The following is a 17172-nucleotide window of genomic DNA, read 5'->3' as shown; positions in this document are numbered from 1 at the left end:
CAAATGGCAGGATTATTTCATAAAGGCCTGGAAGTGAAGTGAGTAGAACCAAGAGAGCATTGTACATAGCAACAAGATTGTGTGATGATCAATTCTGATGGACATGGTTCATTTCAACAATTCAGGCCAATTCCAATAGACTTGTGATAGAGACATCTGCAACCAGAGAGAGAATTGTGGGGACTGGATGTCGATCACAACATAGTATCTTCTCCTTTTTTATTGTTTGCTGCTTTTTGTTTTCTTTCTCATTTTTTCCCTTTTTGAGATGATTTTTCTTGTTCAGCATGATAAATGTGGAATTACATATAGAAGAATCACACAAGTTTAACATATGTATGAATACTTGCTGTCTAGGGAAGAAGGTGGGGGGAAGAAAGGGAGAAAATTTTAGAACGTAAGGTTTTACAAGGGTGAATGCTGAAAACTATCTTTGCATAGATTTTGAAAATAAAAGGCTATTATTTAAAAATGACAACAATAACAAAAAGATGAGCAGGTTGATTTCAGAAAAGCCTGGAAAAACTTACATGGAGAAATGCCAAGTGAACTAAAGACTATGTGATGATCAGCTGTGATGGACTTGGCTCTTTTGAATAATGAGGTGACTCAAGGTAATTCCAGTAGATTTATGATGGAAAGTGCCATCCGAGAGAGAACAATGAATGTGGATCAAAGCAGAGTATTTATATCCATCCTTTTTGGTTGTTGTTTGCTTGCTTGTTTTTTCTTTCCTTTCTTTTTCTCTTTTGATCTGATTTTTCTTGTGCAGCATGATGAATATGAAAATATGTTTAGAAGAAATGCATGTGTTTGATTTATATTGGATTGTTTGCTGTCTTGGGGAAGGTGAGGGCAGGACAAGAGGGAGAAAAATTTGGAACACAAGATTTTGCAAAGGTGAATGTTGAAAACTATCTTTGTATGTATTTGGAAAAATAATACTATTAAAAAAATAAAACATAAATTTTAAAAAGTGTATGTGTGTGATATTAGGGTGATGGTGGTGGTAAGATGTGAGAAGACTAGAAAAATGGGAAGAAGCTTGATTATAAAGGCTGTGAATGCCAAACAGAGGATTTTGTGTTAGATGATAGGGGCTCACTAGAGTTTACTAAATAGAGGTTAAGCACTACTCAGTAAAATCCATTTGCCAGCTAAATTGGATGGGATTAGAGTGGGGAGATAATTGAAACAGTGAGAAATAACCAAAAGGCTATTACAATACACTGAGAGTGAGGTATAATAAGGGCTTTATATGATAAGGGTAGTAGTTTATTAGAGAGATGGGAATGTATTTGAAAGATCTTATAAAGATAGAAAAAAATCTACCTCAGAAAAAATCTAGAGGCCTTGGCAACAGATTCAATATGAGGGAGAGAATAAGAAGTTAAGTGTAACACCAAATTGTAAGCTTGGATAACTGGTGGTACTCTTGGCAGTAATAAGGAGTAATAATAAGGAGTAGTAATAATAACTACATAATAGATGCTTATTAAATACGAACAATTGACTAACTATACTTTTCATCATTTTCATACCATTCATACATTGTAATTCCATCATTTTCCAATTGATAGGCACCCCTTTTCTAGGGTTTTTTTTTTTTTGTTTTTTTTTTGCCAGCATAAAAAAGGACTGCTATAAAGTTCAGTGTTTTTAATTTTTCTTCAAGTCACCTAGCTAGTAAGTATCTGAGGTTGGATTTGATCTCAGGCCTTCCCAACTCTAGGCACAGTGTTGTATCCACTTTACTATATAGCTGCTCTGAACAAGTTTGCAGGGTAATTGGATAGGTTAGTATTCACATTGGGGATAAAGAACCCTCCTCCCCAGAATCCACAATCCTCCACAGAATCGAGAAAGAGCTATCAATCTGTCAATCCTTTCTGTGTCCGGGCCGGGTGAGGTTTCCCGTGTTGTTGTTCTTCGCCTTGTCCTTTCACAATTTAATTTTCTAGGAGAGTATGGTCAGAAAAGAAGGCTGGTAGTATGGGGTTCAGTTACCATACTTCTCAAGAACAAAATCATTAGAGAAGGGGGCTAGCCATAAGCCTATGCTCATCAATTCTTTTTTTTTTTTTTTTTTTTGCTGAGGCAATTGGGGTTAAGTGACTTGCCCAGGATCACACACCCAGTCATTAATTCTCTTGAAATTGTTATCTCTTGAAAATGAAGAAGAGATGGGGCAGCTAAATGGCATGTTGGATAGATCAGAAGAACCTGAGTTCAAATCTGACCCCATCACTTAATACTGCCTAGCTGTGTAACCCCACACTTAAGTCACTTAAGTTAAGTGACACCAAGTCACTTAATCCCAACAGCTTTGCAAGAAAAGAAAAGAAAAAAAGAAAAGATTTTCAGGTTCAGGCAGGATGGAACATAGTTGCTCTGAAATTCTGGCAGACTCCTGAAGAAGCAGAAGAATGAACAAACCATAGTCTTTGCACCCAGTGGGCTCCCAGGAATCACTGATTACTTTCTGGAAATGAGGTAAAATTAGATACCTCTTATTGATAGGTTTTAGAAATGGAGAAATGGAGGTATCGAACATGAATTGGATCACCCAGGGAAAGAGAAAGGCCAAAATATCTGAAGTTTATAGGAGATATAGAAAAGTAGGAAATTAGGTAGATGAGAAGAGAGAGAAATGGTACAATATGGCTTTGTGTACTTTCACCACAGAGCAGATGCCAAAGAAATCTGTAATTGCATCATTCTATTTACCCAAAGCTGTATTTTGTACCAATGTTCTAGGAGACACCATAGAGAACTGAGGGGAAAGAGGTATGAAAGAGCACTATTAGCCACATCCATATCATATACAGTCCCAGAGGAAACTGCAAGAAGATGGAGGCCAAGACTTGGGGCTTGAGGGCTACCAATGCTTCTTCCTCCTTCAACTTCACTCTACCATTGAATTTTGGCAAGCGACCCAGTGACCTGGCTCTCAGTATCATCTTAGTAGTCATGCTCTTCCTTATCATGATCTCCTTGGGGTGTACTTTGGAGTTAAGCAAGATGAAGGCTCACTTCTGGAAGCCCAAGGGGATTGCAATCTCCTTGATCTCTCAGTATGGGATAATGCCACTCACAGCCTTCGCTCTGGGCAAGATCTTCCAGCTGAACAATATTGAGGCTCTAGCCATTTTGATATGTGGCTGCTCCCCAGGGGGGACCCTGTCCAATGTCTTCAGTTTGGCGTTAAAAGGAGACATGAACCTCAGGTAAGTTAGAAGTAGGAGAGAATAAGAGCAAAACAGCCTGGTATTGAAAGGACTCCCAGAAATAACATCACAATTTAGTGAAAACAACAACAAAATTAAAGCTGGATTAAAGTTTTTTGTGGAAATCTGGGGAGGTTTATCTGGTCAAGGTGTTTCATTGGAATGGGAAGGTTATCAGTTGCTCAGTATCAACTGCTAATAGGAATAGGAATTAAAGGATAGTCCTTGGCTTAAACGCTAAAATGATGGGGAAAGGGTGAGTGTGGGAATACCCCTCTCTGACATCTGAGTTAACTCTAGTCCCAAGACTTTTCTGGGAAGGTACAGATTTGGCTCACAGTAGGTTTGAGAAATTCATGACTAGAGTTCTCTGTCCTAAATCTAGAGATTTGAGACACAGGCTGGTTCTAGTTTCCTTTTGACCCCATAAATTTCAAACCAGTTCAGGGAGATCATGGAAGATTCTTTTTAATAGAATCCCAAATTACCCACAGATGAATACTCAACTCTTCTCCACAAACTCTGCCTGCCAACACACACACACAAGCTTGCAAAGCAACTCAGTCATTGGTGATCTTTTTGAATTAGTCTGTCCAAGAATTAGAATGCTGCAAGAATAACTATAAATACAGAGAAATTCAGCAGCAGAGAACTATTAAGATTCTTCAGTTTTTCCTATAGGACTAGTGATTCCCAGTAATTTAGTCTTGCTGTTAAGTTCCATTACTGAGGGTATTCAGGGTTAAGTAGTAAATAGTCTTAAAGGCAAGTTAATGCTTCTTACTTTTTCTATATCCCTCACAGTTCCTAGCACAGTGCTGAATACGTTTTGGGTTCTTGGTTTTTTAGTTAAATCAATACCAGATCATCTCCACTAGACTCAGCTCTTTCCTGTTTTCCTCCAATTAAAAAATATTCCCCTACATTAACCCATTCTGTTCCTGATCAATCTTGTCATCTATCTAACCCTAATTTTCTCTTGTTTGAAGAAACATTATTCAATGGTAGGTTTGATGGTAAAATTATTGCTTAATATTGCTCTTGAGTTGTTTCGTTAAGAAAAGCAAAACAAATAGTAGAAAAAAAAATAATCTGAAAACCCAAAGCAATTTAAACTAATGAAAGAAACCTGAGAACTTGTTATGTCTTAAGGCATTGATAAGGAGAAGCTCAAAGCTCTCTGCTTATGTTTAAAGAATCAAACAAACAAACAAAAAAACCTTTCTGGGGCAAAGGAGAAGGAGATGAGTAGTTTGTATACCTTCCAAGAGAACCTTTGCAAAGCTTTATAGAAAACAAAACTTGTTTATACCTTAATAAAGATCCATGATCCATGATCCATACAAGAGAACCCTTAATCTTTATTGCAAAAGTCAGGTATGTAGTACAGGATAGCTGTGTGACTCTGGGAAAACTTTTAACTTAGGCTGCCTCAGTTACTTTACTTTGTCTGTAAAATAGGAGTAATAATTAGTACCTATTTCACAGACTTTTTGTGAAGATAAAATAAGATACTATTTGTGAAATACTTTCCAAGATTCAAAGCAGTTTATAAATACTAGAAAGTTTTATTATTATTGCAAGAAGTCTAGGCATTCAGAGGATGTGACCAGTCCCAGACTTAATGTGTTGAGGTATAAGGGAAGGGGTAACCTATCTCTGTTGTTTTTCATTTCTTTTAAGTTGCATTTCTGTGTGACTTCATTTGTGGTTTTCTTGGCAAAGATACTAGAGAGGTTTGCCATTTCTTTCTCCAGCTCATTTTATATATGAGGAAACTGAGGCCAACAGGGTGAAGAACTTACCCAGGGTCACCCAGCTAGCTTGTCAGTGTCTGAGGGTAGATTTGAATTCAGTTCTTCCTAACTGTAGGCCCAGCATTCTGTCCACTGCCACCCTGGATCAGAGGCTAGAAGATTTTGAAATGTGGCCTAAATATCTAATTCTTTTTCTTTTTTTTGAAGCCACTATTCAACTGAGAATATGTGTATATGTATTAGAAACTATTATTACTAAGACTAAGAGACTGTAAAATAAAGTATTTTTAAATGGAAGAACTAGAAGAGATCATCCTATTTCCAACCCTAATAACCTTTTTTGACCTTAGGCCATTTCTTTAACCTTCCTGGACTTCAGATTCCTCATCTGTAAGATAGGAAGTTAGGTTAGTTGGTTTCTAAGTTTTCTTCCTGCCTCCACTTCCCTGGTTTTCAAGAAGTGGCAATTAAGGCCCAAAAGAGAGCAAATGCCCAGGATCACATAGTAAAACTAAAACCAAGCCAAAACTGGAACTCAAGTCTCCAGAATTGTTTTTTCCATGGCTGTGGTAACTGTCACACAGTGTGCATCCAGAATCAGACATAACTACACAAGAAAGAAAGGGAAGCAAATTTCCAAAGTAAACATGGACCTTTCATTCAAGGACACCAACAACAAACTATTGAGCTTTTGTGAAGCTCAATAGTCCGAAAGTCTCAGGCTATCAATTCAGAATTTAACAAATCTACAAATAAAGCTCTACCCCTATAATGCACTGACCACTGGAGTCTTTAGAGTTGCACTGGAGTCATAGTGAGCAGCATAACAAAAAGTGAAGCAGAAGAGAAAATCCAAATTAGAGATTTCATGGGATTGAAGCACTGAAAGTTATTTTGACTAACCTGACAGAAGGAGAAATCCTTTGCATTGGGGTCCCTGATAGTAGATTATCCAGCTTCTTATAGAGCACTTCTACTATTCATTCTCTCTGCTAATTACTATTAGAAAATTTTTTATATTGAACCCAAATCTGGCATCTTCAGCTTTCCATCCACTAGTACTAGCTTGGCCTTTTGGAGCCATACCTTTTCTACTGGATGACACAATCTTTCATTTAAACATACATTAATCTTCTCTACTTCAATATGAGTACTTTTAGTACTTTCAACTTTTGCTCATATATTATTTCCAGGACACCTTAATCCAAGCATCTTAATAATAACATTTGTAGTTTACAAAATATTTATTTAATCCTCACAACAAATCTATAAGGAAAATACTATCCTTCCTATTTTTTAGATGAAAAAATAGACTCAGAAATGTTAAATGACTTGCTTATCACACTGCCAGTTAAGTGCCAGAAGCAGGATCTGAACTCAGATCTCTTCTGACTTGGAATGCATAACATGGTATCTCATTTTGCTATACTACCAGTCATTAAGTTGGGGCAGAGCTCCCTATGAGATCCTATGACTTTACTGAGTAGACATTCTGAATGAGCCCAACATTATATCTGATGTATGAGGTATTTGGGAATAAGATAAAGACAATATATGACCTATGCTTTCAAGGAGCATATAGGTGATAATCTATTTGGAGAGACTCCAAAAATAAATGAAACAGCATAATTAAGTTCTAACTCCTGGGGTTACTTATAATACTACATATATAATAGAAATTCTTTTCCTTATTTGTATAGCTATTGAAAAAATACTAATTTGTTCTCTGTTTTGGGCACATATCTGTTAGAAATAATTTAATTTAAGCATTTCTAGCCTAGAAAGAGGATTTCCAAAATGATATGATTCCTCTATATCCTTTGACGTGATTCCACTACTAAATAATGAGGTTACTTTTATAGAAATCTATAGGAAGAAAAAAACTTATCTAAAAATTACACTTTTGGGTTATTGTTGCTTTTATTCATGTCTGATTCTGACAACATTTAGAATTTTTTGGCAAAGATACTGGAGTGGTTTTCCATGCTCTTGTAAAGATTTCCTAAATTAATTGTTTTCCTTTTTAATTCTTAGTGTATTTTCTTTGTCCAAAATCTTTTCAATTTTATTTAAGCAAAATTGTCCTTTTTGTCCTCTTATTTAGTCAAAATGCATAGTTGTAATAGATGTAAACTTTTTATGCTCCTCTAGTTTTTCTTATGATATACCCTTTTATGTTTAGGCCTACTTTTTGAAGCTTTTTGTGGTATATAGCATGAGTGATTTGTGTTAACTTAATTTCTGCCTGTCTACAATCCAAGTTTTCCCAGCAGTTTTTATTGAATAGTGAATGAGTCTTTGCCCAGTAATTGGAGTCTTTGGGTTTATCAAAGACTATATTGACCACATTTTGCGTTGTTCCTTGTATTGTTGCATTGTTCAATTGATGAACTTTTCTATTTCTTGACCAGCACCAGTTAGTTTTTATGATCACTACTTGCAGTGTAATGAGATCTAGTCCTAAACCTTCTTTCTTCTACGACCCCACCCCTCCATTATTTCCCTTGAGATTCTTAATCTTTAGGATGGAGCCCTCGAAGTATATGTCTTCCAGGCTTTTCTGAAATCAGCCTGTTTATGATAGAACAATAATATTTCTTTACATTCATATACTACAACTTATTATCTGAAAATTGTCTGTTCATATCCTTTGACCATTTATTAATTGGGGAATGACTTGTATTCTTATAAATTTGACTCAGTTCTCTATATGTTTTAGAGAAAAGGCCTTTGTCAGAAATACTGGCTGTGACAATTGTTTCCCAGCCTTCTGCTTCTAATCTACATTAGTTTTGTTTGTGCAAAACCTTTTAAATTTAATATAATCAAAACTATCCATTTTACATTTCATAATGTTCGCTAGTTCTTCTTTGGCCATAAATTCTTCCCTTCTCCACAGATCTGAGAGGTAGATTATCTCTTGTTTTTCTAATTTGCTTATAGTATCACCTTTTATGTCTAAATCCTGAATTCATTTTGATCTTGTCTTCGTATAAGGTATGTTGTTCTATGCTTAGTTTTTGCCATACTGTTGTCCAATTTTCTCAGCAATTTTTGTCGAATAGTGAATTCTTATCCCAGAAATTAGAATCTTTGAGTTTATCAAACAGATTTCTATGGTCATTGATTATTGTTTCTTGTGTACTTAAACTTATTCCACTGATGCTCTGCTCTCTTAGCCAGTACCAAATGGTTTTGATGACTGCTACTTTATAATGCAGTTTTAAGTCTAGTATAGTATGGACCTTTGGCACAAAAAAATCAAGGTCCTGGAAGACAGGAAGAAACAGAAGACTAGTTGAGGGTAAATTGGTCCCATAAGAGTAAATTGGTCCAAGATGCCTATTAAGGTATTTTTTGGTCCTCCATCATTTCTCCTTTCTCTTCTATAATACATCATATCTTCTTTTTACCCCTATTGTTGGTTGCTTAAGGCATCTTAATTTAGCCTTGTATGATGCCACTCTATATTTTTTGAGGTTCAAAACTTCAGAATGAATGTTTAATGTATTTCTATGTCCTAATAGTTTAACATAAAGAGGCATTGTGTTTTATCAAAAGCATTTTTGCAGGCATTTATATAATCGTGATTTTTTATTGTTTTGTTGTTAGTATACTTAATTATGGTTATAGTTTTCTAATATTTCATAATATTCCCTGTATTCCTGGTATGAATACAGATTGATCACAATGTAAAACCTTTTTTTAATATGCTGTTTTATTTTCTTTGTTAATATTTTCACATGGATAATTATGACAGGCCTCTATATTTCTTTCTCTGGTTTGTGTGTTAGGATCATATTTTTCTTGGAAATGGGGTTTGGTAAGATCTCTTCTTTCCCATTTTCTAAACAGTTTATGGAATATTGGAACTAGTTTTTCTCTGAGTATTTGATAGAACTCACTTGAAAATTTATTCAGTCCTTTTTTGTGGAAGGGATAGTTCTTATATACCTTGTTCAATTTCTTTTTCTGAAATTGGGATAATTGAATTCTTTTTTTCTTGTTCTGTGACTTTAGATATTTTGCATTTTTGTATATATTCATCCATTTTATTCAAATTATCAATATTATTCGCATATAACTGAGAAAAATCATTTCCCTTATGTCCTCTTTATTTGTTGTGATTTTTCCTTTTTAATTTTTGATATTGAAATTTTGGTTTTCCTCATTTATTTTTCCCCCAAGTTTAAATTTATTTATATATTTTAATATCCATTGCATTATGAATCATGTTGGAAGAAAAAATCAGAACAAAAAGGAAAAACCCTGGGAGGAAAATAAAAACAGAAAAGAGAAGTGAGCATGTATTGAGTCACATTCAATCTCCATAGTTCTTTTTCTGGATGCAGATGGCATTTTCTGTCCAAAGTCTATTGAAACTGCTTTGGATCACTGAACCACTGAGAAGAATCAAGTCTTTCATAGTTGATCATCACATATTCTTGCTGTCATTGTGCATAATGTATTCTTGGTTCTGCTAGTTTCTCTTAGCAATAGTTCATATAAATCTTTACAAGTTTTTCTAAAATCAGTTTGCTCATGATTTTTTATAAAACAATAATATTCCATTACCTTCATATACCACAGTTTACCCAGCTATTCCCCAGTTGATGGGCATCTACTCATTTTTTCAATACTTTATTACCACAAAAAGTGCTGCTACAAACATTTTTGCATATTTGAATAATTTTCCTTCCTTTATGATTTTCTTGGGATATTGTGTGGTACTCCTAGGTCGAGGGATATGCACAGTTTTATGTCCTTTGGACATAATTACAGATTGTTTTCCAGAATGATGGGATCATTTCACTACTGCATCAACAATGTATTAGTGTCCCTGTTTTTCCACATCCTCTCCAACATTTATCATTGTCTTTTCCTGTCATCTTAGCCAATCTGAGAGGTGTGAAAAAATGTTCTTTCTTGTTTTAATTTACAATCTAATCAATAATGATTTAGAGCATTTTTTCATATGATTATAAATGGCTTTAATTTCATCACCTGAAAATATTTGTTCATAAACCTTTGACCATTTATTAGTTGGGGAATGACTTGTAGTCTTTTAAATTTGACACAGTTCTTTATATATTTTAGAAATGAGACTTTTTTTCAGAAACACTGGCTGTAAAGATTTTTTCCCAGTTTTGTATTTCTTTTTTAATCTTATTTCTGTTGGTTTTGTTTCTGCTCCTCATTAATTTTAATCAGATTAAAAACATTTCATCCATTTCCATTTTTTTCCCCAAATCTATCTAGCTCTATTCAGGTATTTAAAATATGTATTCTTGTGTTTGGTTCAGGTATTTTTTTAGTCATTGCTTTCCCAATATATTGAAATGTTCTCTTTTGATGAAAGTGTTTGGAGAACAGTGAGAAAATGGTGATGTGCTACGATCTAGAGTAGTCAAGATTTCCACACTCTTATAGAACTTTAAAATGTACCAGGTTTACAGAGATACAAGTAAAATAATCTTTAGATGCCTTCACTCATCCCAGAAGTATGCAAAGAAGAAAAGTGGAAGTTTGTAAAAACTAAGACAAGTCAGGATAGGTGGAAATCATAGCACATAGTAACCCCAGGAAACAGAAGAGGTCCAACATGACTTGAATCCCAGCAGCGTTCAATATAGGAGGGAAAATCCTTGAGTTTAAAGGCAGGAGCTTAGCTGAGAGCAACTACAAAGTTTCATGCTAGGACTCCAGAACCTGAAATGAGGGAAGAGCCTCAGTCAGAATATAACATTGGGTGAATGAACTTGTGTAAACAGAGTTTAATGTCACAGCAACTCCAAAACTCAGTAGCAGGGGGAATGACCTCAAGGTGAACCTAACATAGTAATGGTCATCTTAAGAGCTCTGTATTAAAAGAAGTATGTGCAAGAATGTTTGTGGCAGCCCTCTTTGTAGTGGCCAGAAACTGGAAACTAAGTGGATGCCCATCAATTGGAGAATGGCTGAATAAATTGTGGTATATGAATGTTATGGAATATTATTGCTCTGTAAGAAATGACCAGCAGGATGATTTCAGAGAGGCTTGGAGAGACTTACATCAACTGATGCTGAGTGAAATGAGCAGGACCAGGAGATCATTATATACTTCAACAACAATACTATATGATGATCAATTCAGATGGACATGGCCCTGTTCAACAATTAGATGAACCAAATCAGTTCCATTAGAGCAGTAATGAACTGAACCAGCTACACCCAGCGAAAGAACTCTGGGAGATGACTATGAACCACTATATAGAATTCCCAATCCCTCTATTTTTGTCCATCTGCATTTTTGATTTCCTTCACAGGCTAATTGTATACTATTTCAAATAACTGTATGGACATATCTACTTATATTATATTTAACATATACTTTAACATATTTAACATGTATTGGTCTACCTGCCATCTGGGGGAAGGGAGGGAAAAGTTGAAATAAAAGGTTTTGCAATTGTCAATGCTGAAAAATTACCCATGCATATATCTTGTAAATAAAAAGCTATTTAAAAAATAATAACTTAGAGCCCAGATCGAGAATAACTCTTGAATCCGGCAGATGCCACTATGAAGAAGAGGAGAATTTAGAATATAATATTCCAAATAATGAATTTTTAATCCCTAATGTTGGTATGTTTGGGTTTGTCAAAGACTAGATTGCTACAGATGTACCCTTTTTTGTCCTTTGTATCTAATCTGTTCCATTGATTGACCAGTCTATTTCTTAGCCAATATAGAATTCCAAAAGGGAAAAGATATATGTTTAAAACCAAAAAATAGCCTACCTGGAAAAATTAAGTTTAATAGTAGGAGGTGAAAATGGATCTTTAATGAAATAGAAGATATTTAAATATTCTTGATGAAAAGGCCAGAAGTTAGTAGACATTCTGAAATAGAAATATAGGAACTAAAAGAAAGAAAAAAGGATACAGTCATTTGTTTAATTGGGAGAGAACATAGGAGGATGAATTACTTAAAAGCTAGTGAATAGTGTTTTCTGAGAACTCTAATATCTTTAAAATTTATAGAGAAAGATAAAATTGATAAAGGACTGTAGGTATTTTTCCTCTTCCCCTCTCCCCTTTTGAAAAACAAAAATGGGAGGGACAAGAAACTACATTGGGGAAAAAAGGAGGTGGCAGAAATTACTATGATATAATCACTATTACATAATAGAAATGAAAAGTGTGTGAAAATAAATAAGTTCATGAATTGAAAAGAAATCATAGCAAAAGAGAATAGGCATTACATGACTTTCACTCTGGTCTGAGCCAGATAAAAAAAGATTGAACAAAATTGCCCCCATCCACCCACACATAAGAAAGTTTCAGTATAAAAATACATTAAACCCAAAAAGAAATTAGATTAAGGGATGGGAAGAGAGGGACTTAGGAAGGAGTTCAGGACAAGTAAAGGAATAGTCATTAAAAACAAAACAAAAAAAAAACCAAAACTTTAATGTTGGAGAAAGGAATGTGAAGAGATGGATTAAAAGCAAAAGAAGAAAGAATAAAAATCTGAAATCAGGGTCAGGCAAGGGGAAGAAAATCACAACAGAAAGAAAATAGGCTATTTAATGTATAGATCATGAATATTAAGCAAATTCTCTCTCTTTTGTTACCTTCTTTGTTTTTATAAAGAGGGAATGGTAAGAAAAGGGAATAAAAAAGTTTAAAAAGAGGGGAAGGATGGAAAGAAATACCCAATTAGCAATTATGACTGAATGTTTTCTCCTTTAAGGATTTTTCAGAGTTTTGGGGTTTCCTCTCAGTATTGGGCCCCAACCCCAGCCTCTGTGCTTGCTTTCTATCACCATTGTGAATTATGACTTTTGCTAGTCTTTATTTTCTCTTTGCACAATTCCTAATCTAGATTTATTTCGATCACTTGCTATACTTCCCAGTATACTTCCCAGATCCCACTAAGATATGGGTAGTTGAAGTGGGTGAAGACACCAAGATAATCCCTTATTTTCCGGGCCAGTCATTCTGATTTTTTTGTCTTGCCTCTGGAGTGAGGCTGATGATTTTGTGCAATTCTGCTTCATTTAAGTCCAACTCAGCAGCAAGTCAAAATATCAGCCAAGTCAAGACATATCACTGGTCCTCTGAAAATCAAAGACAAACAATAACCTGTATATGCACACACACACACACACACACACATATATGTATGCATATTCTAGGAATACAATGAGGGGCTCAGAATAAAAACCACTTTACCTGATCTTTGTAATACTTTGTTTTGAACAGCTTAACTTCCACCTACCAGACATTGGTTATTTTAAAAAAGCCATCAGTAAATAGAAATTAGAGAAACTATCGACTAGAATAGAAATGAAAACATAAGTGTAAATGAACTCTTCAACTTGGATCAAGAAAGGAGCTTACCTTCTCCAAGGATAAATAAAACAATCTCATCAAGTCGGTTAGCATTCTTAAAGGCTAGAGACAGGGAGAATCTAGGGGTGTTGTGGAAGTCACTTGTCCTATTTGTCTATACTTCTGGGGAGATCTTCATTCTGCCATTCAAAAGATTTACATTCAAAAGGTTCTCATTCATCTCTCCCAAGTTCCCAAGGTGAAGGGTATCTACCTTACAAACCACTCTAGCTCAGAGAGGTACCTCAACCTATTAGGAGTTAGATCTTCCACGTGCAGTTTCACAGGACTTTTCCCAAAGAGAAATAATATAGATCAGGATAGACATAATAATGCAACAAACTAAAAAGTCTTGATTTGGGAACAAGTTAAAACCTCACTTCAGTGAAGAAGAGCATAAAGAAGAGTCAATGGCACACAGCATTGCAGGGCTGGGCTTCAGGGTGGCAGAAGTATCATACATAATAATTGAAACCAGGTTGACTTCCCTGGTGCAGCTTGTCTGTGATTTTGCACAAATTTCTGGTTATCTTTTTATCTTTTATGCCGTTCTGGACTAGAGGGAAGACTATGCCTCCTCTTTATTTCGGATTCATTTCATTACTAGTCTTCTTGGAACCCTTTTCAGTTATTTTTTGGGGTTTATGCGGTAGGAAGACTTACTTCACCATTTTAAGTGGAAGTCCATCAAGAAAATCTTTTTTCCCCTAAAAGGAGTGATTATTGTGACCTAGAAGAGTCTGAGAAAATTTCATAAAGAAGGCAGCAGTTCTGTTGCTTAGAATGTGACTTGTCTTTTTAACTCAATCACAAAATAGTTCAGTGTTTCTCAACATGTTAGAAGTTCCCATTTGTTATGTTGATTCATGTTATTAATTAGAATCATAAGTTAATATAACCAGAAAGAACCTTAGAAATTAGCTAGTACACCCTTCCCATTTTATTGATGAAGAAACCGACCAATAATAATAGTTGATGTTTATATAATGTTCATATTTTGCAAAGGGTTTGTTTCACTTATGATTTTCTACAGGAAGCCTTTTCTGGCGCCCTCAATTGCAAGTTATTTACTGCTCAATTATTTTATATTATCACTTTTATATTTATTTTCTTGTTCAGTTGTTTTAGTCATATCTGACCCTTTGTGACCTCATTTGAGTTTTCTTGGCAAAGATACTATAATGGTTTGCTATTTCTTTCTCCAGTTTATTTTACAGATGAAGAAACTGAAGCAAACAAAGCTGAGTAACTTGCCCAGAGTAACATAGATAATAAATTTCTGAGGCCAGATTTGACCTCAAATCTTCATGACTCTAGGTCTAGGTCTAGCATTATATCTATGGATGGCACTTTCCATTAAAAGTCTATTGGCTTAAATCACTTCATTGTTGAAAAGAGCCAAGTCCATTACAGCTGATCATTCCATACACTTCCTGTTACTGTGTACAATGGTCTCTTGGTTTTGCTCAAAACAGTCAGTTCTTATACCAGAAATTGGAGTCTTTGGGTTTATCAAACAGTAGATTACTATGGTCATTTACTACTATGTTTTGTGTACCTAATCTATTCCACTGATCTACCACTCCATTTCTTAGTTGGTACCAGATTGTGACAATTATCATCTTATAATGCAATTTGAGATCTGGTATGGCTAGACCATTTTCCTTCACATTTTTCTTCAGTGATTCCCTTGACATCCTTGACCTTTTGCTCTTTCAGATGAATTTTGTTATTATTTTCTCTGGATCTGTAAAATAATTTTGATAGCTTGTTATGGCACTGAAAAATATTACATATGTGTGTATATAATATATATAATTTATGTAGAATGTTAATTTTTATTATATTGGCTTATCTTACCTATGAACCTTTGATTTTTCTAATTGTTTAGATCTGACTTTATTTCTGTGAAAGGTGTTTTGTAATTGCATTTGTAAAGTCACTGTATTTGTTTCAACAGGTAGACACCCAAGCATTTTATATTGTCTACAGTTATTTTAAATGGAATTTCTTTAGTTTTTTAGTTGATTCTTCAAGTTTCCCTAAGTATACCATTATATCATCTGCAAAGAGTGATATTTTTGTTTCTTCATTGTCTGTTCCAATTCCTTCAATTTCTATTTCTTATTTTATTGCTAAACATTTTTAGTACAATATTGAATAATAGTGATAATGGGCATCTTTGTTTCACCACTGAGAAGTCTTCTAGTTTATCTCCATTATACCCAGCCAGTGGCTACTGGAGATCTAACTCAGACCTGTAGAATGGTTCTCTTCATGTGAGAGGATGATGATGATACAAGGAGACTGAGGCAGTTGCATTCTTTCACCTCTCTACTCTTCCCTCTTGCCTCCAATTTATTTCATTCCCAATCCACAAGGAACATCTGTGTAAGTAAAGGCTGCTTTGCAACTCTTTCAAGTGTTCACAGCTGTGGATGCTCTCAGAGAATTGACCTGCCTCTTCACTTAGGCATGGTCCTTAACAATGCCCTTTGATCCAGCAGTGTCTATAAGCCAAAAAGATCTTAAAGGAGGGAAAGGGACCCACATGTGCAAAAAAGGTTTGTGGAAGCCCTTTTTGTAGTGACAAGAAACTGGAAACAGTAGATGCCCATCAGCTGGAGAATGGTTGAATAAGTTAGGGTATATGAATGTTATGGGATATTATTGTTCTATAAGAAACAACCAGCAGGATGATTTTAAAGATACTTGGAGATACCTGGAGAGACTTAACATGAATTGATGCTAAATGAAATTGATGCGGTTAGTGGCAATGCAGAGAGTTGAGGTGTGAGAATCCCCTTTTGATCGGCACAGGTTCAACATGAAAGAATTCATGAACCCAAAATATTAATGGCAAAAAAGGAAGCTTTTTTGTTGGTACTGCAGAAGCCAGCTTTGCTAGAAAGACTGAGTTCCTCAGTGGCAAAGTCCTGGAAGAGAAATAAAGGTCCTAGCAGAGAAATCCTGGCAGAGAAATAAAAGGGGTTATCGATGGGCAGAGGTCCAGGTAGGCAGCTGTGTCAAGGGGAGAGGTCCTTTGTCATGGCATAATTCCTACTTCAGACCTTTGGAAGTTATGACTTTAAAATTGCATTTTTTAATAGGAAATCTGAGACTGAAGTTTCAATTGAATGAGATTCCTTCAATGTTGTCACTGTCCCCAGGTCTAGATTTCCAGTTGAATGAGATCACTTAAGTTTCAGTTACTAGGAGTGGTTCTGGACTAATTTTTTAGCTCAATAGAGGGTGCAGTTACTCAATAGAAATATCAGGTCCAGATCTCCAGCTAAATGAGAATACTTAAGTTTGAGCTAAATGAAACCACTTAATTATCCCAAAGGGTGGGTCTCTATCAGGAGAGTTTCTCAGAATTCACCCCATAGCTTTGGGGGAAGTTATGACTTTGGGGGGCAAAGTCAGAGAGGACAGTTTCAGGGTTCCCCCCATCAAAATGAATAGAACTAGGAGATCATTATACATGGCAATAGCAAAATTATATGATGATCAATTCTGATGGACATGGCTCTTTTCAACAATGAGATGATTCAGGCCAGTTCCAATGGTCTTGTGATAAAGAGACCTATCTACACCCAGAGAGAGGACAGTGGGAACTGGGTGTAGATCACAACATAATATTTTCACTCTTTTTGTTGTCGTTTGCTTGCATTTTATTTTCTTTGTCATTTTTTCCCCTTTTTGGTCTGGTTTTTCTTGTACAACATGATATTTGTGGAAATATGTATAGAAGAATTGCATATGTTTAATATGTATTGTTTTATTTGCTGTCTAGGGGAGGGAGAAAAAAGA

The 17172-nt window shown here is 35.2% G+C and overlaps 1 protein-coding gene across 1 annotated transcript in view; it reads left to right on the top strand.

The window, feature by feature from the left end:
• Nucleotides 1-2755: 2755 nt before the first annotated feature.
• The window catches only part of SLC10A1 (solute carrier family 10 member 1), a 58928-nt gene continuing 44511 nt past the window's right edge, over nt 2756-17172 (top strand). Inside the window, exon 1 of the mRNA XM_074290492.1 lies at nt 2756-3227. Coding sequence (XP_074146593.1) covers nt 2851-3227 — 377 coding nt within the window. The 5' untranslated portion in view covers nt 2756-2850. The remainder of the gene's footprint in view (nt 3228-17172) is intronic.

This window comes from Sminthopsis crassicaudata, chromosome 2 (genome assembly GCF_048593235.1).
Source record: "Sminthopsis crassicaudata isolate SCR6 chromosome 2, ASM4859323v1, whole genome shotgun sequence".
NCBI lineage: Eukaryota > Metazoa > Chordata > Mammalia > Dasyuromorphia > Dasyuridae > Sminthopsis > Sminthopsis crassicaudata.
Note: the sequence above shows the minus strand (reverse complement) of the source record. Positions and strands in the feature narration are given on the sequence as shown.